The 24716-nt window shown below is 41.6% G+C and overlaps 1 protein-coding gene across 2 annotated transcripts in view; it reads right to left on the bottom strand.

The window, feature by feature from the left end:
• Positions 1–22667, bottom strand: part of CRMP1 (collapsin response mediator protein 1) — a 74820-nt gene extending 52153 nt beyond the window's left edge. The window contains exon 1 of one of the 2 annotated variants that reach the window (XM_075194623.1): positions 21893–22667. In XM_075194623.1, the coding sequence (XP_075050724.1) occupies positions 21893–22261 (369 nt within the window). In that variant the 5' untranslated portion in view covers positions 22262–22667. Of the gene's footprint in view, positions 1–3327; positions 3525–21892 lie in introns of those variants that run through there. The other variant, XM_075194634.1, reaches the window with a different exon arrangement.
• Between the last annotated feature and the right edge of the window lie 2049 nt (positions 22668–24716).

The raw sequence follows: 24716 nt of genomic DNA, 5'->3' as shown, positions 1-24716 counted from the left end.
AGCCCCGTCCCCTGCTGTAATTGGAAAAAATGTGACAATCGTTTAGGGGGCAGGGTCAAAATGATGCGATTCATCAAGCCCCGCCCCCACACACCCACCTCCCCTGGGATCTCCCTGAAGCCGACAAGGAAAAGTTGGCAAGTATGCGCTGAACCCCCCCCCACAGACACACACACACACACACATAACCTGAAGCATAGAGCGCCACTGGTGGGCTAGGTCTGTCCATAGCTCACAGTACAGATCTATGGAAGAGCCTCAATAGCGCTCTATTATAGAGTTGTGGATGGTGTATAATGCACTTATTGTCCGCTGCAGGGGAAATAAGCAGCAATAATTACTTCAACCCGCTTCAGATATTGGGGGTATAGAAATGGTCAAATCAATGGATTGATTGATCCATGGAATTATTGAGTTCACTGAGCCAATGAATTAATCTGATTTCCTTTTATAAGGTCAAGAAGGATTTATTTTTCCATGAGATGAAATTGACAAATATCAGGGGTTTTGTTTTACCTTCCACAACTAGAACTTATAATAGACTGAACTTGACAGACGTTTTTCAACCTCACTATGTATCTGTAATTATATCATTTAAGTATTAAAACTTATTTACTATAACATCATATTCTCCTCCAATCTTAGGTGGGTGGAGGAGAAGACAGGATTTTACTGTGTGAGGTAAATGTATCAAACCTTTTAAAAAGGAAAAGTAGAGGTCTTGCCCAAAGCAGCCAATCAGATTCTAGCTATGATGTTCTAGAATGTTCTAAATGATAGCTAGAATCTGATTGGTTGCTAAGGGCAATGCCTCCACTTTTACCTTTTTAGAAGGCTTGATACATTTAACGCTTTATTTGCTAACACACTTTCACAAGCACCATTTATGAATGAGTCTAATAAACACTGCACACAAAACATTTATGTTCAAGTTTTATGAGATCGTCCCTTTACATATTTTTATTGCTACCATTTAATTTGCCAGGATCAGGGTTTTTAATATTTCAGATGTATTGATCTTCAGCTTATGCAGGTGTTAATGTGGTTTGTCTCTTTCCTCCCTTTCTCTGATACAAGGGAAACATTAATGAAGGTTTTACTATCGTCATCCCTATACACGTAAAGCCAACGATAGCACTTGTCTGGATAATATGAATAAGGGAGTCTTCCCTGTATAGAGCAAGCATTATTAAATTAATACTGTACTGAAATACTGATTAATGTCACAATAAAGAACAATAATGGTCATGAGGAGAAAATGACTTTTCTGAAGCAAACTCTGCAGTGTTCCATTACTCCTTAACATACTTCACCTCTTGTACGCAGCATAAAGACGTCTATTGTACTAATCAGACTTTTCCACGACCTTTTATATCTTGCACGTTCATTGAAACTTACAATGGAATCTATGTTGAGTTGGAAAAGGAAACTTCTGAATGAAAGGTCAGTTTAGACCAGAATGTTATCGGTATTGCAACCTAATGCCAGAAACAGGAGCAATAGAAGCTAAATGAAAAATGACACAATGTGCTGTGATAGGTAGATGCTATCGAAGCTACAAGTGGTGGAATATTCCTGAGTCTCTGCAGCATTCCACATCACTAGGGCTGAAGCTTGCGCTCTCTTAAATGCACCCCTAACTTCTGGAACCATAACTATAAAAATCTCTATAATTTATTATAAATGTAAAGAGCATAAGGATAGTCATTTAAAAAAAAAAAAAAAAAAAAAGTATATACATGTTTAAAACACAGGTTGAACTATATAAATAATCTAAAACTTATGCAATGGTATAGACACTGGCAGGCTGGGTTGGGGGACATCTGCCCCCCTGGCTGGTCCCATGGTAGGCTACCTTGGGCTGGGTCACTGGGCTACCTACATTTTTTCCTCTTTAAAATGTTCCTAATAGGCTGCTGAGTCGAGTCTTCTGTCCCGGGCTACAATATGCCAGCCCTCACCTGGGTATAGAGCAGGGCTGTATAGTTGGGTGGTGTATATAAACTCACACATATATATGGTAATATAGAGTAATCCACTATAAATTATACACATTGGTGGATGACTGATACATAACAAAATCATTTTTTACTAATGTATCTCTGTGGTCCCATTTAAAGCAAATCTGTAAGGGTATTAGAACCCCATAAAAAAATAAAATGCATTGAATCAATAAAAAAGAACAAGCAAATATGTATCAATGACACATAAATGTAAAGTATAAAGTACTCCTTTATATCTAACATACTTTATTATGCTGCTTTCATTTTTTGCAAGAAGACGCCTACAAAAATGTGATTCATTTGATTTGAGCCCATAATGTGCAATACATTATGAAATGTACAAGACATCGATATGACCTAAAAATGAACAATGGGATCTACCAACCAGAAATCATTCACAAACCTTTTAATTTCAAGGCCGATGGCATGTTCTGTGTCAAGCCAGTCATATTAATATGCCTACAGGGAGCAGAGATATATATTCACATTGACATGAACTGAAGGCATAGCCTTTATATTCAAAGATGCTGAAGCCATTGTCCTGACTCCCATTGATCCCCACTTCAATGTCTCTGTGTGAGGTGGTTCCAAGAATAGATCCGGGGGTGTAGTCTCTCTCATGGCGCCCTGTGCTCAGTCTCTATCATAGCAGACACTATTTGTTACAACATTCCGATTAATAGTAAGGCACAGTGACACTGAACCCTGCAAACACACTATCAAATCTACTATATTAGTGCTTTTTTTTTTTTTAATAACCCATGTTCTATAGTTCCAGTAAATCTAGGAAGATTCTATAAACTGCAATAATAATATACTGCCAATAGCAATTCTATATAGCAAAAGGGAATCAATCATTGCTCTCTCCATTGATCCCTCCTTGCACAGCCTTTGTTGACAGTCTAGTAAGATTATTTCCACCCCAGTGATCACAGCTTTGCTCTGTATGTAATTGTGCAGCACAAGAACAAGACATGATTTTATTTTTCCTATATAAAGACAATGGGGTTAGCCGGCGCCTACACAGTATGCATAGATCTGGGGGTGCTTATAGCACCTCGCCTTATTACACATGGCTGGGAGAAGACACAACAATCTATAATAGAAGGATATGCCACCGCCCTGCACCTCTTAGTGGATTTCCCTCCCAGTGTCAACCTTATTACCATTAACCCCTTTAGCCCTTGGATTACTAACGCCCGACCACGCCAGTCTGCCCCATTCATCCTTTGCACTGACCGCTGCCCATCAACGAACGCAGCGGCTGTAACAAAGGACGGCGCTTGGTGCTGAAATCCATGGGCTGTCCCAGCAGTAAGCTTACCGTGATGTGAGGAATGCTCTTCTTCCCTTGGTAAGACATGATTTATCTTTCCCCGGTAATGGAAATGGGAGTTTAAAAAAAAAAAAAAATATCCTGGAAGTTCCTTGTACAGAAAAATAGGTTATATAAAATATATTTATATATGAGCCACCTTTTCGGCTGCAGCGAAGCAGGGAAGAGCTTCCCCTAGAGATGGACCACAGCTCCTCCTAGAGGCCGCAAGGCGTCATGACAGCGATGAACTTGGGCTTCCTCCGCTATAAACACAGCCCAGGAAGCGCTCACTGATCATCTGCCAATAACAGAACAGTATCCAGCGTCCCCATCTCCCTTCTCAGCCACAGAGTTGCCTGCAGCGCTGACTCTCAGTGTGAGAGAACTCATCCACTGCAGTGATAGGGAAGGGGGGAGGAATAATGACAGGTGATTGCTATATTGATCTGATGTCTCATGTTTCACATTGTATAGATAACAGTAAGTGAACTTGACATATGGATGACATCAGTGTACATACACAATAAAAAAAGATCAATAAAATAATAAAGACCAGCTCTACATCCTGTCAGTTGGTTATCATGGACAATAAAAATAGCACATATACTGTATATATAATGTAAACAGGACAATTGATAGAGGAAAAGACAACAGACAACCAGAAAAATATATTTATATTTTTTTTTAGAAATAAACAGACTTAAAGGGCAAGATTTACTAAACTGCGGGTTTGAATAAGTGGAGATGTTGTCTATAGCAACCAATCAGATTCTAGCTGTCATTTGTTTAGTACGTTCCACAAAATGACAGCTAGAATCTGATTGGTTGCTCTGGGCAACATCTCCACTTTTTCAAACCCGCAGTTTAGTAAATATACCCCCAACTGTTAATTCTACTCATAGATGGCAAATTTCCTTATATCATATGGGGATGGGTCCCATAGAAATGGTCAATCTCCTGGTAAAAATAGTTGAACAGGTCTAGTGCTGTTAAAGCAATAACATTAAATGAATAATTGAAAAAGAAAAATGCCTCCTCATGCATAAAATTATATAACCAGCATGTGAAACCTGGGGCTGAATCTCACAATAGCAGGGAAATTACAAGAGTCAGCTGCTCCTGTCACAAAGAATAGGAGGGGGCTAGTCAATGCAGGGTGCGGGAAAGAAAAATGGTGTAACCCCTTCCTAGAGTACCAACCCTGTTTGTGAAAAGCACTAAAGCTCTATCAGACCTCCTTGGAACAGGGGTATCTTGATAAGGAGACAGTTGGACCTTTGGAGTGCCAACTTTGCCCCCATTGTGGTCCCTCTTAAAGGACAAGAGGTTCACAAGACCATATCCATTATAACTGACATAATCAGAAATAATCAATGTCCATTAAAAAAATCTCTATAAAAAAAAAATCAGATTCCTTGGAAATGTCTCTTTGCACTTGTATATCTACACTAAAATACATGAGTAAAATAACCCCAGCAATTTGCAGGTAGATACCTGGACATTCCTGACAGCTAACTTGTACATTATTCTGTTATTTTCCTTCTATGTGTGTTTCACATTGCAAATAAAAATGACGCTAGTAATGACAATCATATGTTAAGCGGAAGAGGGAATCCCTAGCTCCGCCCATCAGATTTGTTATCAACATAGTGAGGGGGTAAAGTAGTAAAGATAACTAGTATCAGCCCCTGATGTATACTATATAATGTCATTGCTGGTACTGAGAATATGGGGCCTATGAGGAACTGTTGCATCTACATATGTCTGCAGTGGAGGACACATTGATGGCTCACAGTAGTGGGGCCGGGCACTTCTTGGGTGGAGTATGATCTCCCTGTGTTTCTGCGGGTTTCCTCCAGGTGCTCCAGTTTCCTCCCACAGACCAAAAAATATGCTGGTAGTTTTACTGAATTTGGACAAAACTGACCCTAGTATGTGTGTTTGTGCGGTAGGGAATTTAGATTGTAAGCTCCAATGGGGCAGGGACTGATGTAAGCAGTTTTTTTGCATAAGTAAGGGACGAAAACTGTAACTGGTTGTCTTCTCTGGCAGGCTAACAAAATACCAGTGGCAGCAAACAAGGATTCAACAAGGCCCCGCCACCAACTTGGAAGTGGCGTTTACAGTGGAGTAACCAGAGGATGTGTTTGTCCCAGTGAGGGAGTGACGCAGGTTCTACACTGACAGATCATTCTAGGTCTGATTCTTGCAGTGACCCAGCTTATTTTTGGGGAAAGGATGGGATCACATGGTGGATACGTTGGTTGGATCTACCAAACATCCTCTGTCCCTTGTCAGTATCTTGAAGATGGTAGAATCGTCCATGCTAATGATGATCACTCTACTATGACCAATAGTCTAACAATATTTTTAAGAAGTCCGGGTAAGTGTTCCAATATGCAGCAGACGGTGAGGTGACTTGTACACTGTGCAACAACAATCAGCTGCTTAAAGAGGAGGCACTGGCTTCTAGGAGCCCGGAGGTTTTTCATATTAGAGGCTCCATTATATTAGGAACAGTATTATTATTATGATTCCTTATTTATAAAAGGAGCCATCAGTGGTGTACAATCAGGGAGTGTAATTTGAACATACAATGACGGTTAGAGAACTATTCCAACAAGAGCTCAGTGTAGACAGCAGCTCCCTCATTATACCAGAGTTAGAGCGATCAGATAAAGACTAATGGAGGTCCAATCACAGGGCTAACACTTCTATGTTCAATGCCTCTGACTCATCAAAAGCCTCTGGTGGTCTTCATCTGCCGTGACGCTGGTTTGAGGAGGTCCAGAGTGTTCTTTTCAGTTTGAAAATAGAAACGAGATAGACCTCAGGGGTGTGCTGGGTGTCATCTGCATCATTCCAACCAATAACAGTAAGTCCCTATGCAGGGCGGATTACCATTAGGCAACCTAGGCAATTGCCTAGGGCCCTGCGGTCCCCAGAGGGCCCTCCCAGGGCTGGCGGTGAGACCACCCTTTAAAAATGGGCCGCTACTTATGGGCCAATAAGGTATATGTTATGCTAAAAAACTATAGTGCTATGGATTTTTTCAGGGAGGGGGCCCCAAACCAGTATCTTGCCTAGGGCCCCATGTGGTCTAAATCCGGCTCTGTCCCTATGCCAGCACTAGGTCTGTACCTCTTGATGGACTTCTTAATTCAGGGAGAGCAATGCACTTATCTACAGGTATTGTTCTCCAGCTCCTAATTACACCAAGGATGCAGTAGCCAATGATGTTTGGGGAAAACTCCCTATGTCATTTTTTTCCTTCCCATTTCACAACCAGGTTTTCGCTGTTGTGGTAGATAGATAGATAGATAGATAGATAGATAGATAGATAGATAGATAGATAAATAGATAGATATCAGATAGATAGAGAGATAGATATATGTGAGATAGATAGATAGATAGATAGATAGACAGATAGATATATGTGAGATAGATAGATAGATAGATAGATATCAGATAGATAGAGAGATAGATATATGTGAGATAGATAGATAGATAGATAGATAGATAGATAGATAGATAGAAAGATAGATAATTAGATAGATATGAGATAGATAGATAGATATGAAATAGATAGATTATTAGATAGATAGATAGATAGATAGATAGATAGATAGATAGATAGATAGATATCAGATAGATAGAGAGATAGATATATGTGAGATAGATAGATATCAGATAGATAGATTAATAGATAGATAGATAGATAGATAGATATGAGATAGATTAATAGATAGATAGATAGATAGATAGATAGATAGATAGATAGATAGATATATGTAATATTAATTAATCATATACACATAGTAAAGGAAAAGAAAATGAGAAAGAAACAAGAATAAAGTCAGGGAAGAGGAATATGATAAAACGAGGTATAAAGAAGAATGTGACGTAGAAGATAAATGGAAAATAAAGAATTCCACTCCTGAAAGTAATATTTTAAAAAGTAATTTTAGAGGAAAAGTTAATTTGTCAAAGGGGACATTGGACATTTTGAACACTAAGCTTTGTTTTTCTTTTAATGATTCTTTTTTATGACCTGTTTGTGCTTTGATCGATGTTAATTGCATATTTTTCTCCTAATGATTGAAATTCATAGAATTTCAAACTGCCTAATTGTTCTGCAAACTATTCCCAACTATATGACAGGTTGACTGCTACATTTTTCCTACTGCATTATTGATATCATAATGTTCATTAATATTGTAGTCACAAAGAAAAGGGTATGAGAAGACCTGTGATTATTATGCTTTAATCTTCCCACATCAGTTTGATAGAAACCTGACTTCTCTACAGTGTTCTGTGGGGGGCCCTGCTCCTTCCTTCACTATGTACAGATGTAGCAGGTGTTAAACTAAACATTTGAAGGACACAACTTAATTCTTCTACTTAAGAGCAACAGACGGCCCTCTGAGCCGTCACCTGCGGCCTCTGGGTCCTCCTGTTTTATTATCACATTTGTTTGTTATAGCTTGTAAAATGCCTGCTGGTATGTTATTACAGATAGGTGACTATTTAATTTAAAGTGTTGTTTTAACTTATTACTTAGACTAAGTTTATTTTGCTGCCCTTTTGAAGGTTAGAGGCTTGCTGTCACACGCAGGGCTCCCCTTCAGCGCTGAACGCTGCGATTTCCTGATTGTGGCTGCCATCTTGACTCCTTTTATTATCTCCTCCCCCCCCGCTATTGCCTCTCCTTTCCCCTACAGGATATTTAAGGCACCTGACACCTGACCCTGCAGTCAGGTGCCTCTTCTTTGTGTCATATTCTGGCTCCTACTCAGACGTGGCTCCCTGCACTCTGTTACTCCTGCTACAGAACCTTTGTTTACCTTAGTTCGCTACTCCAGTGATACCTGTTTGCTGTTCAGTGGAACCCCTGCGCAGGCTATCACATTCTAGTGTTCAGCTTGCTGCCCAGTGGTAACCTCTCCGCAGACTATCACATTCTACTGTTCAGCTTGTCCAGGAGTAACCTCTCCGCAGACTATCACCTATTGCCTTATCCTCCTAACAGGCCCTGTCTAGTATTCTCTCAGAGGGCCACTGCATGGCAGAGGCCGCAAAGTCCATACCTCCTTGTGGGGATCCCTGGCGAAGACCACCTGCCTCATTAGACTCCGTACCTCTGGGTAGAGTAGGGTCAAACTAGACAAACCCGGGATCTAAATCTTATCCACGGTTTGTGACACTTGCACCATGCAGTGTATCAGGTTTCCTATCACTTCTATAAGGACACATATCACAATGTGTTTTATACACAATCAGATGACACTACTGAACCTAACTGGGCATTATCTCTTCACCTAATGAAGCATGCATGCTTATTCATAAGAATACAAGTGTACTGTAAGTACAGTGATGTCCGTGTTATTGGGACCACACTTTTCTGTCCACAGAGCATTGTAGGTTACATGCCATATATCCATCTTCCCTATATTGTGGACGTTATCTCATGAAGGCAGTAGGACATCATACAGACATTAACGTTTGTCATGGGCACTGCATGAGAACAGCAGCCTCTGTCACCTGGAAGACACAATCTGTTTAACGACTGCGCATCTTTCATGCCCCACAAATTATATGGGCCCCTTCACCCACTATAATAAAAGTTGTATAATGTACTGAATTGTACAGGATAGCCTAAAAAATTATAGCGCTTCCCAATTAATCGACTGAAATGACTGGAGTCAATAATAACTGTAGAAGTGCCACAATTTATTGTACAGTATGTATGCATGCCAAATATAGCGATATAGGCGGGACAATCCCAATTTGAGAGCTCTGTCCCGCCATACTGCCTGTGGACAGCTTTGTCCCAGAGATCTGAGAGTTGGGAGGCTTGTCCAATTCATTGCTGCCCTGCGAAGCAATGGATGGGTGTTAGGTGGGGAGGGGTGTAAGGGGTGGATCAAACACTTCAGAAACACCTCCTGGGTTTGGCCTCACCCCCACTGTGATGTGGCCACGCCTTCCCAGTTATGTGACCACACCCCCACTGTGACATGGCCACGCCTTCCCAGTTATGTGACCACACTCCCACTGAGACATGGCCACGCCTTCCCAGTTATGTGGCCACACCCCCACTGTGACATGGCCACGCCTTCCCAGTTACGTGGCCACCCCCCCACTGTGACAGGGCCACGCCTTCTCAGTTATGTGGTCTCACCCCCACTGTGACATGGCCACGCCTTCCCAGTTATGTGGCCTCACCCCCACTGTGACGTGGCCACGCCTTCCCAGTTATGTGGCCACACCCCACTGTGACATGGCCACCCCTTCCCAGTTATGTGGCCACACCCCCACTGTGATGTGGCCACGCCTTCCCAGTTATGTGACCACACCCCCACTGTGACATGGCCACACCTTCCCAGTTATGTGGCCACACCCCCACTGTGACATGGCCACCCCTTCCCAGTTATGTGGCCACACCCCCACTGTGACATGGCCACGCCTTCCCAGTTATGTGGCCACACCCCCACAGTGACATGGCCACGCCTTCTCAGTTATGTGGCCACACCCCACTGTGACATGGCCACGCCTTCCCAGTTATGTGGCCACACCCCCACTGTGACATGGTAATGCTTTCCCAGTTATGTGGCCACATCCCCACTGTGACAGGGCCACGCCTTCCCAGTTATGTGGCCAAGCCCCCTTCCACCAGCTGTCCTGATACAAGGACAAGCAAAATTGCAGTATGAGTCACATAGACGTCCTGTATGGTACTGATCATGAATACAGATAATGTTAATCCAAAAAAAGGCAAATAAATGAAACAACTGCAACTTTTCCTGGTATTGCTACTAAAGCATAAAAATATAAAACATTTGTTTATATTAAAATCAACTTTATCCCTTAAGGTTGTGCCAGCCCTTACCCCATGTCATTTAGCTACAGAACAATAGTTGTATCATTTTCCCATTTTACTGATCTGTTTAATATTTACCTATCCCACTGTCTGCAGCTGTTGTAATCGCCATTAAGATAACATCCCTTTAACTGATCGTAACAGCATTTAACAATCACACACAGTACAGTAATAAATAATGTATGCAATGTGCTTCTACCACGGAAGGAATTACATTTTTCATTAAGTAGAAAGGACAGTTTACTACTATTTAAACTTAGAATGGTTTCTATTAAAAAATATAAATTGAAAATTAAAAAGGGAAGAATTGATTCTTCACAAGTTAACAATTTATTGAAACAAGAGTAATAAATTGCTGTCAAAGAAATTTTCGCGTCACAAACTGACTGCAGGCATTCCATATACAGTATCTCTGGCTTCTACAGCGATGAATGCACAAAAAATGTGACGATCTATGCACTGTAATCTCAAAAGCAGCCACTCCGTACCAGGCATTCATACCAGGCATTCATTTATGATTGTAAAAGTCAGGTGTCAGATGAGGATGGTGTGGTGGGTGTATTTTGTAGCCGTCGGGATGTCGGTGACCGGAGGGTCTTAGCTGATGATGGAGTGCTTGTAATTTTTTGGGAAGAACTTTCAGCTTTTCCCAACACTTTGCCATGAACTCTCGTCAAATGGCGTAACATAGACGAGGTTCCAAGATGGTTAAGGTCCCTCCCTCGACTGACTGTGGCTTGACATACACTACAAATGGCTATACAATTGTTGTCTGGATTTGGGTAGAAATAATTCCACACATAAAAACTGGATTTTTTTGTTTTATGCCCAGGCATGACAATGGCCTTTTTCTTGTCACGTGCCAGAACTGCTGCCACTGGTGCAGGACTTACACAAACAACCTCATCCTCATCAACATCCTCATTAGCGCCCTCGTCGCCTACACAAATTCTCCCCCTCATCCTCTTCTAATTCAAAAGTGGCATCCTCAATTTGGGTATCACCGGCTACACTCGGGCTGTTAAGGCACACATCAGCAGAATGCTCACGATTAGACATCCCACTGTTGGATGGACACAACCAGGTTTTCGCTGTTGTGGTAGATAGATAGATAGATAGATAGATAGATAGATAGATAGATAGATATCAGATAGATAGAGAGATAGATATATGTGAGATAGATAGATAGATAGATAGATAGATAGATAGATAGATAGATAGATAGATAGATATATGTGAGATAGATAGATAGATAGATAGATAGATATCAGATAGATATATGTGAGATAGATAGATAGATAGATAGATAGATAGATAGATAGATAGATAGATATCAGATAGATAGAGAGATAGATATATGTGAGATAGATAGATAGATAGATAGATAGATAGATAGAAAGATAGATAATTAGATAGATATGAGATAGATAGATAGATAGATAGATAGATAGATAGATAGATAGATAGATAGATAGATAGATAGATATGAGATAGATAGATTATTAGATAGATAGATAGATAGATAGATATCAGATAGATAGAGAGATAGATATATGTGAGATAGATAGATAGATAGATAGATAGATAGATAGATAGATAGATAGATATGAGATAGATAGATTAATAGATAGATAGATAGATATGAGATAGATAGATTAATAGATAGATAGATAGATAGATAGATAGATAGATAGATAGATAGATGTAATATTAATTAATCATATACACATAGTAAAGGAAAAGAAAATGAGAAAGAAACAAAAATAAAGTCAGGGAAGAGGAATATGATAAAACGAGGTATAAAGAAGAATGTGACGTAGAAGATAAATGGAAAATAAAAGAATTCCACTCCTGAAAGTAATATTTTAAAAAGTAATTTTAGAGGAAAAGTTAATTTGTCAAAGGGGACATTGGACATTTTGAACACTGGGCTTTGTTTTTCTTTTAATGATTCTTTTTTATGACCTGTTTGTGCTTTGATCGATGTTAATTGCATATTTTTCTCCTAATGATTGAAATTCATAGAATTTCAAACTGCCTAATTGTTCTGCAAACTATTCCCAACTATATGACAGGTTGACTGCTACATTTTTCCTACTGCATTATTGATATCATAATGTTCATTAATATTGTAGTCACAAAGAAAAGGGTATGAGAAGACCTGTGATTATTATGCTTTAATCTTCCCACATCAGTTTGATAGAAACCTGACTTCTCTACAGTGTTCTGTGGGGGGCCCTGCTCCTTCCTTCACTATGTACAGATGTAGCAGGTGTTAAACTAAACATTTGAAGGACACAACTTAATTCTTCTACTTAAGAGCAACAGACGGCCCTCTGAGCCGTCACCTGCGGCCTCTGGGTCCTCCTGTTTTATTATCACATTTGTTTGTTATAGCTTGTAAAATGCCTGCTGGTATGTTATTACAGATAGGTGACTATTTAATTTAAAGTGTTGTTTTAACTTACTACTTAGACTAAGTTTAATGTGCTGCCCTTTTGAAGGTTAGAGGCTTGCTGTCACACGCAGGGCTCCCCTTCAGCGCTGAACGCTGCGATTTCCTGATTGTGGCTGCCATCTTGACTCCTTTTATTATCTCCTCCCCCCGCTATTGCCTCTCCTTTCCCCTACAGGATATTTAAGGCACCTGACACCTGACCCTGCAGTCAGGTGCCTCTTCTTTGTGTCATATTCTGGCTCCTACTCAGACGTGGCTCCCTGCACTCTGTTACTCCTGCTACAGAACCTTTGTTTACCTTAGTTCGCTACTCCAGTGATACCTGTTTGCTGTTCAGTGGAACCCCTGCGCAGGCTATCACATTCTAGTGTTCAGCTTGCTGCCCAGTGGTAACCTCTCCGCAGACTATCACATTCTACTGTTCAGCTTGTCCAGGAGTAACCTCTCCGCAGACTATCGCCTATTGCCTTATCCTCCTAACAGGCCCTGTCTAGTATTCTCTCAGAGGGCCACTGCATGGCAGAGGCCGCAAAGTCCATACCTCCTTGTGGGGATCCCTGGCGAAGACCACCTGCCTCATTAGACTCCGTACCTCTGGGTAGAGTAGGGTCAAACTAGACAAACCCGGGATCCAAATCTTATCCACGGTTTGTGACACTTGCGCCATGCAGTGTATCAGGTTTCCTATCACTTCTATAAGGACACATATCACAATGTGTTTTATACACCATCAGATGACACTACTGAACCTAACTGGGCATTATCTCTTCACCTAATGAAGCATGCATGCTTATTCATAAGAGTACAAGTGTACTGTAAGTACAGTGATGTCCGTGTTATTGGGACCACACTTTTCTGTCCACAGAGCATTGTAGGTTACATGCCATATATCCACCTTCCCTATATTGTGGACGTTATCTCATGAAGGCAGTAGGACATCATACAGACATTAACGTTTGTCATGGGCACTGCATGAGAACAGCAGCCTCTGTCACCTGGAAGACACAATCTGTTTAACGACTGCGCCACTTTCATGCCCCACAAATTATATGGGCCCCTTCACCCACTATAATAAAAGTTGTATAATGTACTGAATTGTACAGGATAGCCTAAAAAATTATAGCGCTTCCCAATTAATCGACTGAAATGACTGGAGTCAATAATAACTGTAGAAGTGCCACAATTTATTGTACAGTATGTATGCATGCCAAATAAAGCGATATAGGCGGGACAATCCCAATTTGAGAGCTCTGTCCCGCCATACTGCCTGTGGACAGCTTTGTCCCAGAGATCTGAGAGTTGGGAGGCTTGTCCAATTCATTGCTGCCCTGCGAAGCAATGGATGGGTGTTAGGTGGGGAGGGGTGTAAGGGGTGGATCAAACACTTCAGAAACACCTCCTGGGTTTGGCCTCACCCCCACTGTGACGTGGCCACGCCTTCCCAGTTATGTGACCACACCCCCACTGTGACATGGCCACGCCTTCCCAGTTATGTGACCACACTCCCACTGAGACATGGCCACGCCTTCCCAGTTATGTGGCCACACCCCCACTGTGACATGGCCACGCCTTCCCAGTTACGTGGCCACACCCCCACTGTGACAGGGCCATGCCTTCTCAGTTATGTGGTCTCACCCCCACTGTGACATGGCCACGCCTTCCCAGTTATGTGGCCTCTCCCCCACTGTGACGTGGCCACGCCTTCCCAGTTATGTGGCCACACCCCACTGTGACATGGCCACCCCTTCCCAGTTATGTGGCCACACCCCCACTGTGATGTGGCCACGCCTTCCCAGTTATGTGACCACACCCCCACTGTGACATGGCCACACCTTCCCAGTTATGTGGCCACACCCCCACTGTGACATGGCCACCCCTTCCCAGTTATGTGGCCACACCCCCACTGTGACATGGCCACGCCTTCCCAGTTATGTGGCCACACCCCCACAGTGACATGGCCACGCCTTCTCAGTTATGTGGCCACACCCCACTGTGACATGGCCACGCCTTCCCAGTTATGTGGCCACACCCCCACTGTGACATGGTAATGCTTTCCCAGTTATGTGGCCACATCCCCACTGTGACAGGGCCACGCCTTCCCAGTTATGTGGCCAAGCCCCCTTCCACCAGCTGTCCTGATACAAGGACAAGCAAAATTGCAGTATGAGTCACATAGACGTCCTGTATGGTACTGATCATGAATACAGATAATGTTAATCCAAAAAAAGGCAAATAAATGAAACAACTGCAGCTTTTCCTGGTATTGCTACTAAAGCATAAAAATATAAAACATTTGTTTATATTAAAATCAACTTTATCCCTTAAGGTTGTGCCAGCCCTTACCCCATGTCATTTAGCTACAGAACAATAGTTGTATCATTTTCCCATTTTACTGATCTGTTTAATATTTACCTATCCCACTGTCTGCAGCTGTTGTAATCGCCATTAAGATAACATCCCTTTAACTGATCGTAACAGCATTTAACAATCACACACAGTACAGTAATAAATAATGTATGCAATGTGCTTCTACCACGGAAGGAATTACATTTTTCATTAAGTAGAAAGGACAGTTTACTACTATTTAAACTTAGAATGGTTTCTATTAAAAAATATAAATTGAAAATTAAAAAGGGAAGAATTGATTCTTCACAAGTTAACAATTTATTGAAACAAGAGTAATAAATTGCTGTCAAAGAAATTTTCGCGTCACAAACTGACAGTATCTCTGGCTTCTACAGCGATGAATGCACAAAAAATGTGACGATCTATGCACTGTAATCTCAAAAGCAGCCACTCCGTACCAGGCATTCATACCAGGCATTCATTTATGATTGTAAAAGTCAGGTGTCAGATGAGGATGGTGTGGTGGGTGTATTTTGTAGCCATCGGGATGTCGGTGACCGGAGGGTCTTAGCTGATGATGGAGTGCTTGTAATTTTTTGGGAAGAACTTTCAGCTTTTCCCAACACTTTGCCATGAACTCTCGTCAAATGGCGTAACATAGACGAGGTTCCAAGATGGTTAAGGTCCCTCCCTCGACTGACTGTGGCTTGATATACACTACAAATGGCTATACAATTGTTGTCTGGATTTGGGTAGAAATAATTCCACACATAAGAAGTGGATTTTTTTGTTTTATGCCCAGGCATGACAATGGCCTTTTTCTTGTCACGTGCCAGAACTGCTGCCACTGGTGCAGGACTTACACAAACAACCTCATCCTCATCAACATCCTCATTAGCGCCCTCGTCGCCTACACAAATTCTCCCCCTCATCCTCTTCTAATTCAAAAGTGGCATCCTCAATTTGGGTATCACCGGCTACACTCAGGCTATTAAGGCACACATCAGCAGAATGCTCACGATTAGACATCCCACTGTTGGATGGACTCTCCACAGGGATTGGTGTCATTTGTGAATCAGAGCAAACATTATTCTCTAATGCCTTACTGTTATCTTGCAGCTCGGCTTTAATGCGTAACAGTAGTTGTGTACCAATTGTAGGCTCGGTAACTTTTTGGGATCTGCCACTAATAGCCAAAGGTGAAGGCCTCATTCTCTCTTTGCCACTGCGTGTGTAGAATGGCATGTTGGCAATTTTTTTTTTATCGGCACTTAACTTTTGCTCAGTAACACTTCTTTTTCGTTTCAACACAGTAAATTTTTGGGGGGTTTTTGTTTTTTGGACTGATTTCGAAACACTGTGTAGTTTGACATCGCCTTGCCCAGATGACGTACTGGGAACACTAACATCAGGACCGGTGACAGAACCTGGTTGCTCATTCTGATCATATGTGGACTGCTTTGAATCCATTCTGAGCGCAAAGCACTTGTAGTGGTAAAAATTATTTGGTAAGATACTGCTGACAAATATGACTTTTGACAGCCAGAAATATTTATGCACAATTATGGGGGACACCCCAAAAATGCTGGGGAGTGCTAAAAATTATTTGGTAGATACTGCTGACAGATAGTAATTTTGACAGCCAGAAATATTTATGCACAATTATGGGGGACATCCCAAAAGCACTGGGGAGTGCTAAAAATTATTTGGTAGATACTGCTGACAGATAGTAATTTTGACAGCCAGAAATATTTATGCACAATTATGGGGGACACCCCAAAAGCACTGGGGAGTGCTAAAAATTATTTGGTAGATACTGCTGACAGATAGTAATTTTGACAGCCAGAAATATTTATGCACAATTATGGGGGACACCCCAAAAGCACTGGGGAGTGCCAAATATTGGAAAAAAAAAACCAAAACCTCTATCCTTCTCTCTTCTCTAGTGATGTCTGTTACAACAATTGGAATAAGAATATTGGATTCTCTGTCCCTGCTCTAATCAGCCTGTGACTACACCCTGCTCTCTCCCTCTGTCAAATGGCGATGGATTGCTGTGGAGGCGTGTATTTATAATGTTGAAGTATCGCGAGAACCGAGCCCCGAGATCCGACGACGTCACAATGACGTTCGGCCTCGATTTGGATTCGGAGTAAGCGGGAGAGTACCGAGCTACTCAGCTCGGTACTCGGATGCTCATATTTAATGTACAGTATGTATTTATGCTTTGTAATTGTAATCATATTTGTGGGATCACCAACAACTTCAAAGCCACTGATTTTTCATCCATGTATCATTTCATTGAATTGTTCCACATTATCGAACAAAGTAAGGGTCTGAGCTATACTCCTTATTAAAATCCCAGATGATGGTACCGATTGTACACAATATAAACATTGATGAAATTTCTTTTTTTAAGAAACATGAATGTTATAAAGATTTCCTGTATTCTTATTCAATTCTGGCTGTTTATTATTGGTTTGTATCACTGTGTACTGTACCTAATGGAACCAAATGTAGGCTGCTGTTATCCCAATTCACATCATTAATAACGTCAATGAATGTAAGTCTGACAATAATTAGGGAATTCATGTCCCGTTTCCAACTTACGCCCTTTGTGATGAAAAAGATCAATATTCAACTGAACTGAATGCACAGGATCCCCAGTGGCACTCGCTGGTTATAAAACAAATGTACAGCATACAAAAGAGTTTAATTACATTCTTGTTCAAGTAATTTTTTCCTAGGTGTAAAATATGTTTAGTACGCATGCAATATTGTAAATGGAATATAAAAGACTAGATGATTGTATTGCACTTTTTAATGGTATGATGCAGGATATGACTCACAAATAGAGATAGACTTATCCAACCCTCTAAAAAGTGAAGGTGTGGCCATAGCAGCCAATTAGAATGTAGTCATGTATCTAGTCCAGTCTAGAAAATGATAGTTAGAATCTGATTGGTTGCTATGGGCAACACCTCCACTTTTACTTTTTAAGAAGGTTTTTATCAGTCTTCCCCCATAATGTACAGTATTTGTGCATGAACATTTTCTTTAAAAATATTAAAGTTTGTTAATTTTGTGCTAATCAGTAAAGTACAGTAAAGTTTGTACACTGTACAGTATTTGTTTCTTTCAATACATTTTGATTGTTGTACAGTAATTTATGACTCTAGTTGTTTCAATGAACTGTTTCATTGGGAAGCACCAACATTGTAGGTTGGGCAGTACAAAGGTACAGATGCTGTACAATATTATACGTAATACAGCTTACACAGTGGAGGGAGGAGCGGCACACCGTGCGACAGGCAGAGATTGCAGTTTTAAATTAACAATTCTTTGAATGTTGTTACACATTTTAATAGAAGCTATTCAAAGTTTTTATAGTAACCAACCCTCCTTTCAAGCAAATGAAAAATGTAATTATTTCCTCAGTAGAAGCCATTTGCATAAAGTATTTATTTGACACTCACTGTGTGGGCATTGACACAAGGGGTTCACAGTGCAAAGTGTCTTCTATTGCTTTAACCCTGCAAACCACCTAAGTGGTAGAAAAATTCAGTTTGTCAGTCTAAAAGAGCTGCGAAGGGGGGACCAATCGGATTCCGCAATCATGGAGATCACAGCTTCTGATTGGTCCTCCTGCTCACACACCCCATTCCTGGGAAGCTGAGGGAACAAGTTAGCTACACATGGTAATGCAGCAGAAGATCTTAACAAGTACTATGTACCACATGTACAGAAGAGATATCTATGTTTCAGAAGAGGTTCAGGAGCAGCTGTGTGCTGGTATTTGCTTTTGATGGAATTTTGACACTGTCAGGTGTCTAATATGTCTAAAAGATGGGATTCCCCCTGTAAATATTCAACACTCCTGCTTCTAAAATATGGTGCTGGCGTGGCCACAGCAGTTATTTCATAGGAATCCCTGGTGACGTCATGATTGGCAAATCTCCAGCCGGAGAGACTATGAGTCACATCCATGACCTAACAATGAAAGATTAATGACATGCTCCAAAAAGCCTCCTCTGGCCCAATTGGGGTTCTTATAGGATGTAAAAAAAAGTTTAAAAACTTGCCTATCCTTATGAAGGCCACGTACACAGTGATATTGGTGGTGTGTACTAACATTACCACTCCTGCAACCATAACATGTTGATGATACCCAAGAATGATCTGATCAAAGTGCATTGTGTCATCTTCAAACTTGTCCAAAATCCAGTAGTCACCTCTTGACTGCACTAACACGCTCCAATGTGATCCACCCACTTAGCACAAAACCTATGTATCAATTAATACGTTTGACCAAATTGGAAACTGACCTTCAGGCTTGGGGCTAGGGATGAGCATCAGGATTGACCAATGCATAGGAGCAAGCTCTGTGGCCGCTTGAGCACCCCCAATATTTGTGCTGCCACTAACCATTTCTATTCATGGCCTTTTGCACTCATATGGGGAGTACTGAGATCATTCCCAATAATTAACCATTTAACCTCAATAATTAACCCCTTGAACACTCATTTAAGCTACTTGTTGAAAACTTTATTCATAACAAGTAAAACAGAACAGCTATATGTCACTGTGGGAATCAATAGTAATTACTTGCAGTATGGTGAGTGTTTTCTAAGAACTCATTACAGAAGACACTAGGAAGTAAATGGCACATGAAAAATCAATTGATTAATACATAAAGTGATCTATGATGTTTGTCTAATACATAAAATATATAACTATAATTACAACATATTATTTCTAAAGAGGTGCAGCCTCTTTCAACATTGTTTTATCCAAGTAGCTCCAGACAATTATTACAGATGTTTTAGGCTACAATACAAAGACTGCGGAGAAAAGTACGGAATGTTTAGTTCAAATTATAGTTCTACCCATTTACCGGATGTCAGTTCAATGTTAAAATGATAACTAGTCATTCTCCAGCTTTCTCCTCTTCTATTATTGCTACTATATCATTTCTGCACAAGTTTTGTTTGGTAAGCTAAGGAATAGATGGGGTTAAATTATAAGTTAAATCCTATATGGGGTTAAGTTATAAGTTTAATCACAGATGTGATTATGGCGTCTACATCCTCCACAGAAACATTTATTTTGTTTAATATAACAATGTATTTCTACCTAATTTCCTGTTATGCTAATGTCATGGTTAATGGCCAACATTCTACATTTTACATAAATGTTGCCACAATTGTGCATAAAAAGCTTAGGAGAAACATTGACAAAATAGAAAAATCCCAAATAATGTTTTAAATATAAGAAACATATGTGAAGTTTAATGTATGGATAGGGCGTTGATTCATAAATGCGCACATATTCAGGTATGCAGAGAACATACTAGGTAGGAAGTGGTTAAGCTAACTAAAATTGCACTCCTGCCAAGGCAAGCTTGGGTTCTACGTGAATGTCAGCCTATTAATACCTGAAATACTGTCAGTTGGTCCTATATTGGCAAACTCACATTAAGATGCAAAGTGTATGTGTTGGGGCAGAGGGCAGGCACAGGGAGAGGGTGACTGGCAGGGCAGGATTAAGGGAATGGAGGCCCCTGGGATAAGGGGGCCTCCATTCCAACGTGAGGCCCCCCCCCCCCCCATGATCCGAGCCGCCCCCTCACCCCCGTGATCCGATCCGCCCCCAAGGCACTTACCTCTTTCTCCAGGCATTGCGGTCCTTACCCGGCGCGCTGTACGCTCTTTACTGAGGAGCTCTTGTGAGAGTGAGACTCACAAGATCCCCTCAGTAAGAAGACTACAGCGCGCCGGGGAAGGACCGCAGTGAAAGTGCTCCGCAGCATTGATCGGGCCGGGGGCACCCCCGACCGATCAATAATGCTGTTGAGCACTTTCAAGGGCCCCCTGGATGCCCGAGGCCCCTGGGCTGTAGCCCAGTTAGCCCTATGGTTAATCCGGCCCTGGTGACTGGAGGCCTCCCAAATCCAACACCACTGCCTTTGTTACACTACAGCAAAGTATGAATGCACCCTTAATCTGCCAGAACGCAATCACTTGCTCAATGATACAGGCTACTCTAGGAGGAAAGGGTTAAATTGCTCAACTATTGTAAGTTATGATTAAATATTGACTGACAGCTCCACACTATCAATTAGCCTCAAACGCTAATGCTGCAACATTTATTTTGGAATATAGAAACATGCACTTCAATTGACTCATCCTTTTTTCAGACATAGGATTCTGCCCACCAGGCCACTTTACCAATAGCCTCGGCCAATGCAATGACGTCATGTTTTAGAATAACTTGACACAGTGGTTTTGTCGTTCTGAAATAAGCAGGCCAATTTGTTTTCCTGAAATCTAAATGCAATACAACCTTCTCAATTGTGTCATATGTAAACCTACGATTAAAAACACCATAGCTATATAGGTATTATATTAAAATGCCCTGGTTAGGAAGAATAACAGGACAATGCACAATGCATTAACCAACTCATTGTGACCTTGAAAGAAAAACAATATTTTTACACCAACCAGACATCACTATTAGATCGCAAGCTCTTAGGCAAGGAAAGCACTGCATCTGCAAAAAAACACCATCACTGATACAGATATCATCGCAGCAATGCTGCTGTTGTAAATCATATAAAGCTTAATATAAATACAATATAAAGGATTGAATTAAATGTATTTTTCTGAATTACACTGAATTAATATCGTGAGGTCGTTGTAAGTGAGGTTTTGCTGGCAGCAGGGCCTGTAGTACCCTCTGGAAGCAATAGGGTTAATCAATCCATAAAATGACACAATTAACCTGCAGACATGGTACAGCATCCCCCCGTGTGGTTCCTTCTGGTGGTCCCCATCCCCACCCCCCACTGCTGGTGCAGGCTCCCCAGCCTCTCCCTCCTGTCACTCTACCTTGTCATTGTCCTGCCCTTGCAGCAGCTCCTTCCCACCGGAGTACTTGATCTCAATGCCGAGGGTCCTGTCGTCCCTTTCTCCGGGAGAGCTGATGACAGATCCGGAGATCTCACTGACATCGCTGGCTGTCTCACTGAAATTATCCCCATCCATCTCCGGCCTGCTGCTGCTCCTGGGGGTGCGGGTCCCTTTCTTGCCCACGCTATAGGCATCAAAATCAATGGTCTTGTTCTCATAAGCTCCCTCCACATTGGCAAACATCCCCCCGTATTTCACCCTGGGGGTCTGGGCAGTGGTCCCTGGCCTGGCCAGATAGACAGGGAGATCATCTTCTTTATTCCAGTTTCTCTTCCTCTCCGCTGCCATGCTGTAGGTACCCCCTTGTCCCTCTCACTAGATGGATGAGCTGGATCTGCTGCTGCTGCTGCCAGTGATCATATAGAATTGCAGCAGTGCGGTTGTGGAAGCAGAGACACAAGAATCCTATTGTTATCTGCAGAGCAGAGGAAAACGTGCAATCAGGGTATCAGCCAGAAGAATCCTGGAGGTAGATGATGGCTCAGGCTGTGCACATGGAAAGCAGATAGCAGTTGGCTGGGCTCTGGTTCAAAGGGCTGGTGCCTGCTCAGTCAGGAAAGACAAGACCCACAGACAGCCACCCACCCACTCAAGCCACTGCTTTGCTCTAGGGGGAGACACCTCTAGGAAAAAAAAAACCTTAATGTGGCTTAGTTTCACCTCCCACTAATGGGAGACAGATCTGTCCCTCCTCTTCCTGAAGGACTGACTCGCAGCTAGAGAACAGGTCCTTAGACTAGACTGGGTATATGCCTACAGTGACATATTATTCATTCATATAACCCCCCCTCTTCCCACAAGTGTAGACTTATTACATTACCAGTATCTCAATAACTATGACATCAGCACCCCCCTTACAACTTGTACAGATTTTTTAGAAGGGTCCATGATTGTTAAAATTCCTTAGAAGAAAATTCCCAATCTGAATTTATCTGATTTGTGGATCAACAGATCTATGAGCATTTATTTAGCTGGACTGCAATCTTTATAGTGATTTTCAACATTGACTTTTCTATACAGGAATGACTTGTGCTTCCTCTGCAGCAATCCACTCTAGCAGGAAAGGGGTTAACTGCAGAACGTTGTGTTGTTCACACCTGGTAGTTTATGGGTACAGCTTAGTGCTGTCTCAGTCTGCAGTGTGCTGCATTGCTGAATTACCCAGTCACTGGTTTGTCTACTGACACCTCACATCTGCAGGCAGAACTTGGAACCAATCACAGGAGGTTGGAAGAAAACTTCAACCAAACCTGCCCCCAAAATATTTTAACTGCGGGTCAGAGCAAGAGACATGTTCCGCTTGAGAATCAATGGTAGCATTATATACCACGATGTCAGCATATAAAACTGAACTGGGGTATAAGATGTGCTAGATTAGGTGGCAATCTAAACTGTTTAGGAGCAGAGATGGGGATTAAGGGGTGGATTGAAAATTACAGCCCCCAGCATGATCCTTTGTTGGGCAGAGATTGCCTACTCCAGGTATTAATGGTTCCTTTTATTTATGGAGAAACAGGATACAATTAGCAGGATATACAAAATTACTCATCTGTTACTGCATAGAGGGGTATATTTACTAAACTGCGGTTTGAAAAAGTGGAGATGTTGCCTATAGCAACCAATCAGATTCTAGCTATCATTTTGTAGAATGTACTAAACAAATGAAAGCTAGAATCTGATTGGTTGCTATAGGCAACATCTCCACTGTTTCAAAAGTTCAGTAAAGTTCAGTAAAGCTCAGTTTAGTAAATATACCCCAGAATGCTTCGGAGCATATAAACACTCATCTCCCAGAAATTTTTTTTTTAGTAATGGCTTATTCTCAGGACAAAGGTCTTTATCTCAAGCATGTTTATATTCCTATTCTGTTGTTTTTCCCACTACATCTGCTGTACATTTGTTCTAGACATATATTGTCCGAGTTGTTGCAAAATGGTTGCAAATTACGCCCCAAAAAAAATCGCACACAAAAATGACATATTTTCGCCAATATGCAGAGATTTACACATCTCAAAATGCATCTGACTCCGCATTGGCAGCATATGCGCTTGGTTTAGGTAATGTTGCCCACCATCATTATCACCATATATTATAAGATATGCCGCCTAACTGACGTATATGTGTCTCCATGCTGGTCGGCATTAGCCACATTTGCGTGAAAACACACCGTTACTGTACTCAGCGTCGTCAGACCTCCTCTTCCTTCCCCTATTCTGCCTCTCCAGACGCAAGGAAGCACAAGTGCCAGATATGTATATTCTAATCTTGCTTTTATAGCCCCTTATTCCTGGAGTGGTGGATATGGGCATGCATTTGCAAGGTCACTACAGTAGTGGTATTCACACGTAATTGTAGCATGTTCCCTGCAGATGTGGCCTACTGAAATATAGCGGCATCTCCAGACATATTATTTGTGGGTCCCTAAGGACAAAGAGACAACCCGAAATGGATAACTAGCACCAGTACTATACCCTCGGCTAGATATTATTAGAGCAGGGAAAACAATGATTGTTGTTTCCGCCTACAATAGCGGTAACCAGCACTAGGCATTTAGCTGACTCGTCTGGTTATACTATAACAGGGGCATCGATAGTGAGTCCTTCTATTATAATACGAATCAGTTCCAGTCTGATCAGCATGGTGCTGAAATCCCAAAGGGAGTTGGGCCTGCAAAAAAGTGCAGCATCCACCTTCCTAATAACAGCCAGTCTGTGCTGAATTGCACCCGGTACCTACCTGGTAC

The sequence above is a fragment of the Mixophyes fleayi genome, chromosome 1 (genome assembly GCF_038048845.1).
Source record: "Mixophyes fleayi isolate aMixFle1 chromosome 1, aMixFle1.hap1, whole genome shotgun sequence".
Classification (NCBI taxonomy): domain Eukaryota; kingdom Metazoa; phylum Chordata; class Amphibia; order Anura; family Limnodynastidae; genus Mixophyes; species Mixophyes fleayi.
This window is presented reverse-complemented; position numbering and strand designations above follow the sequence as displayed.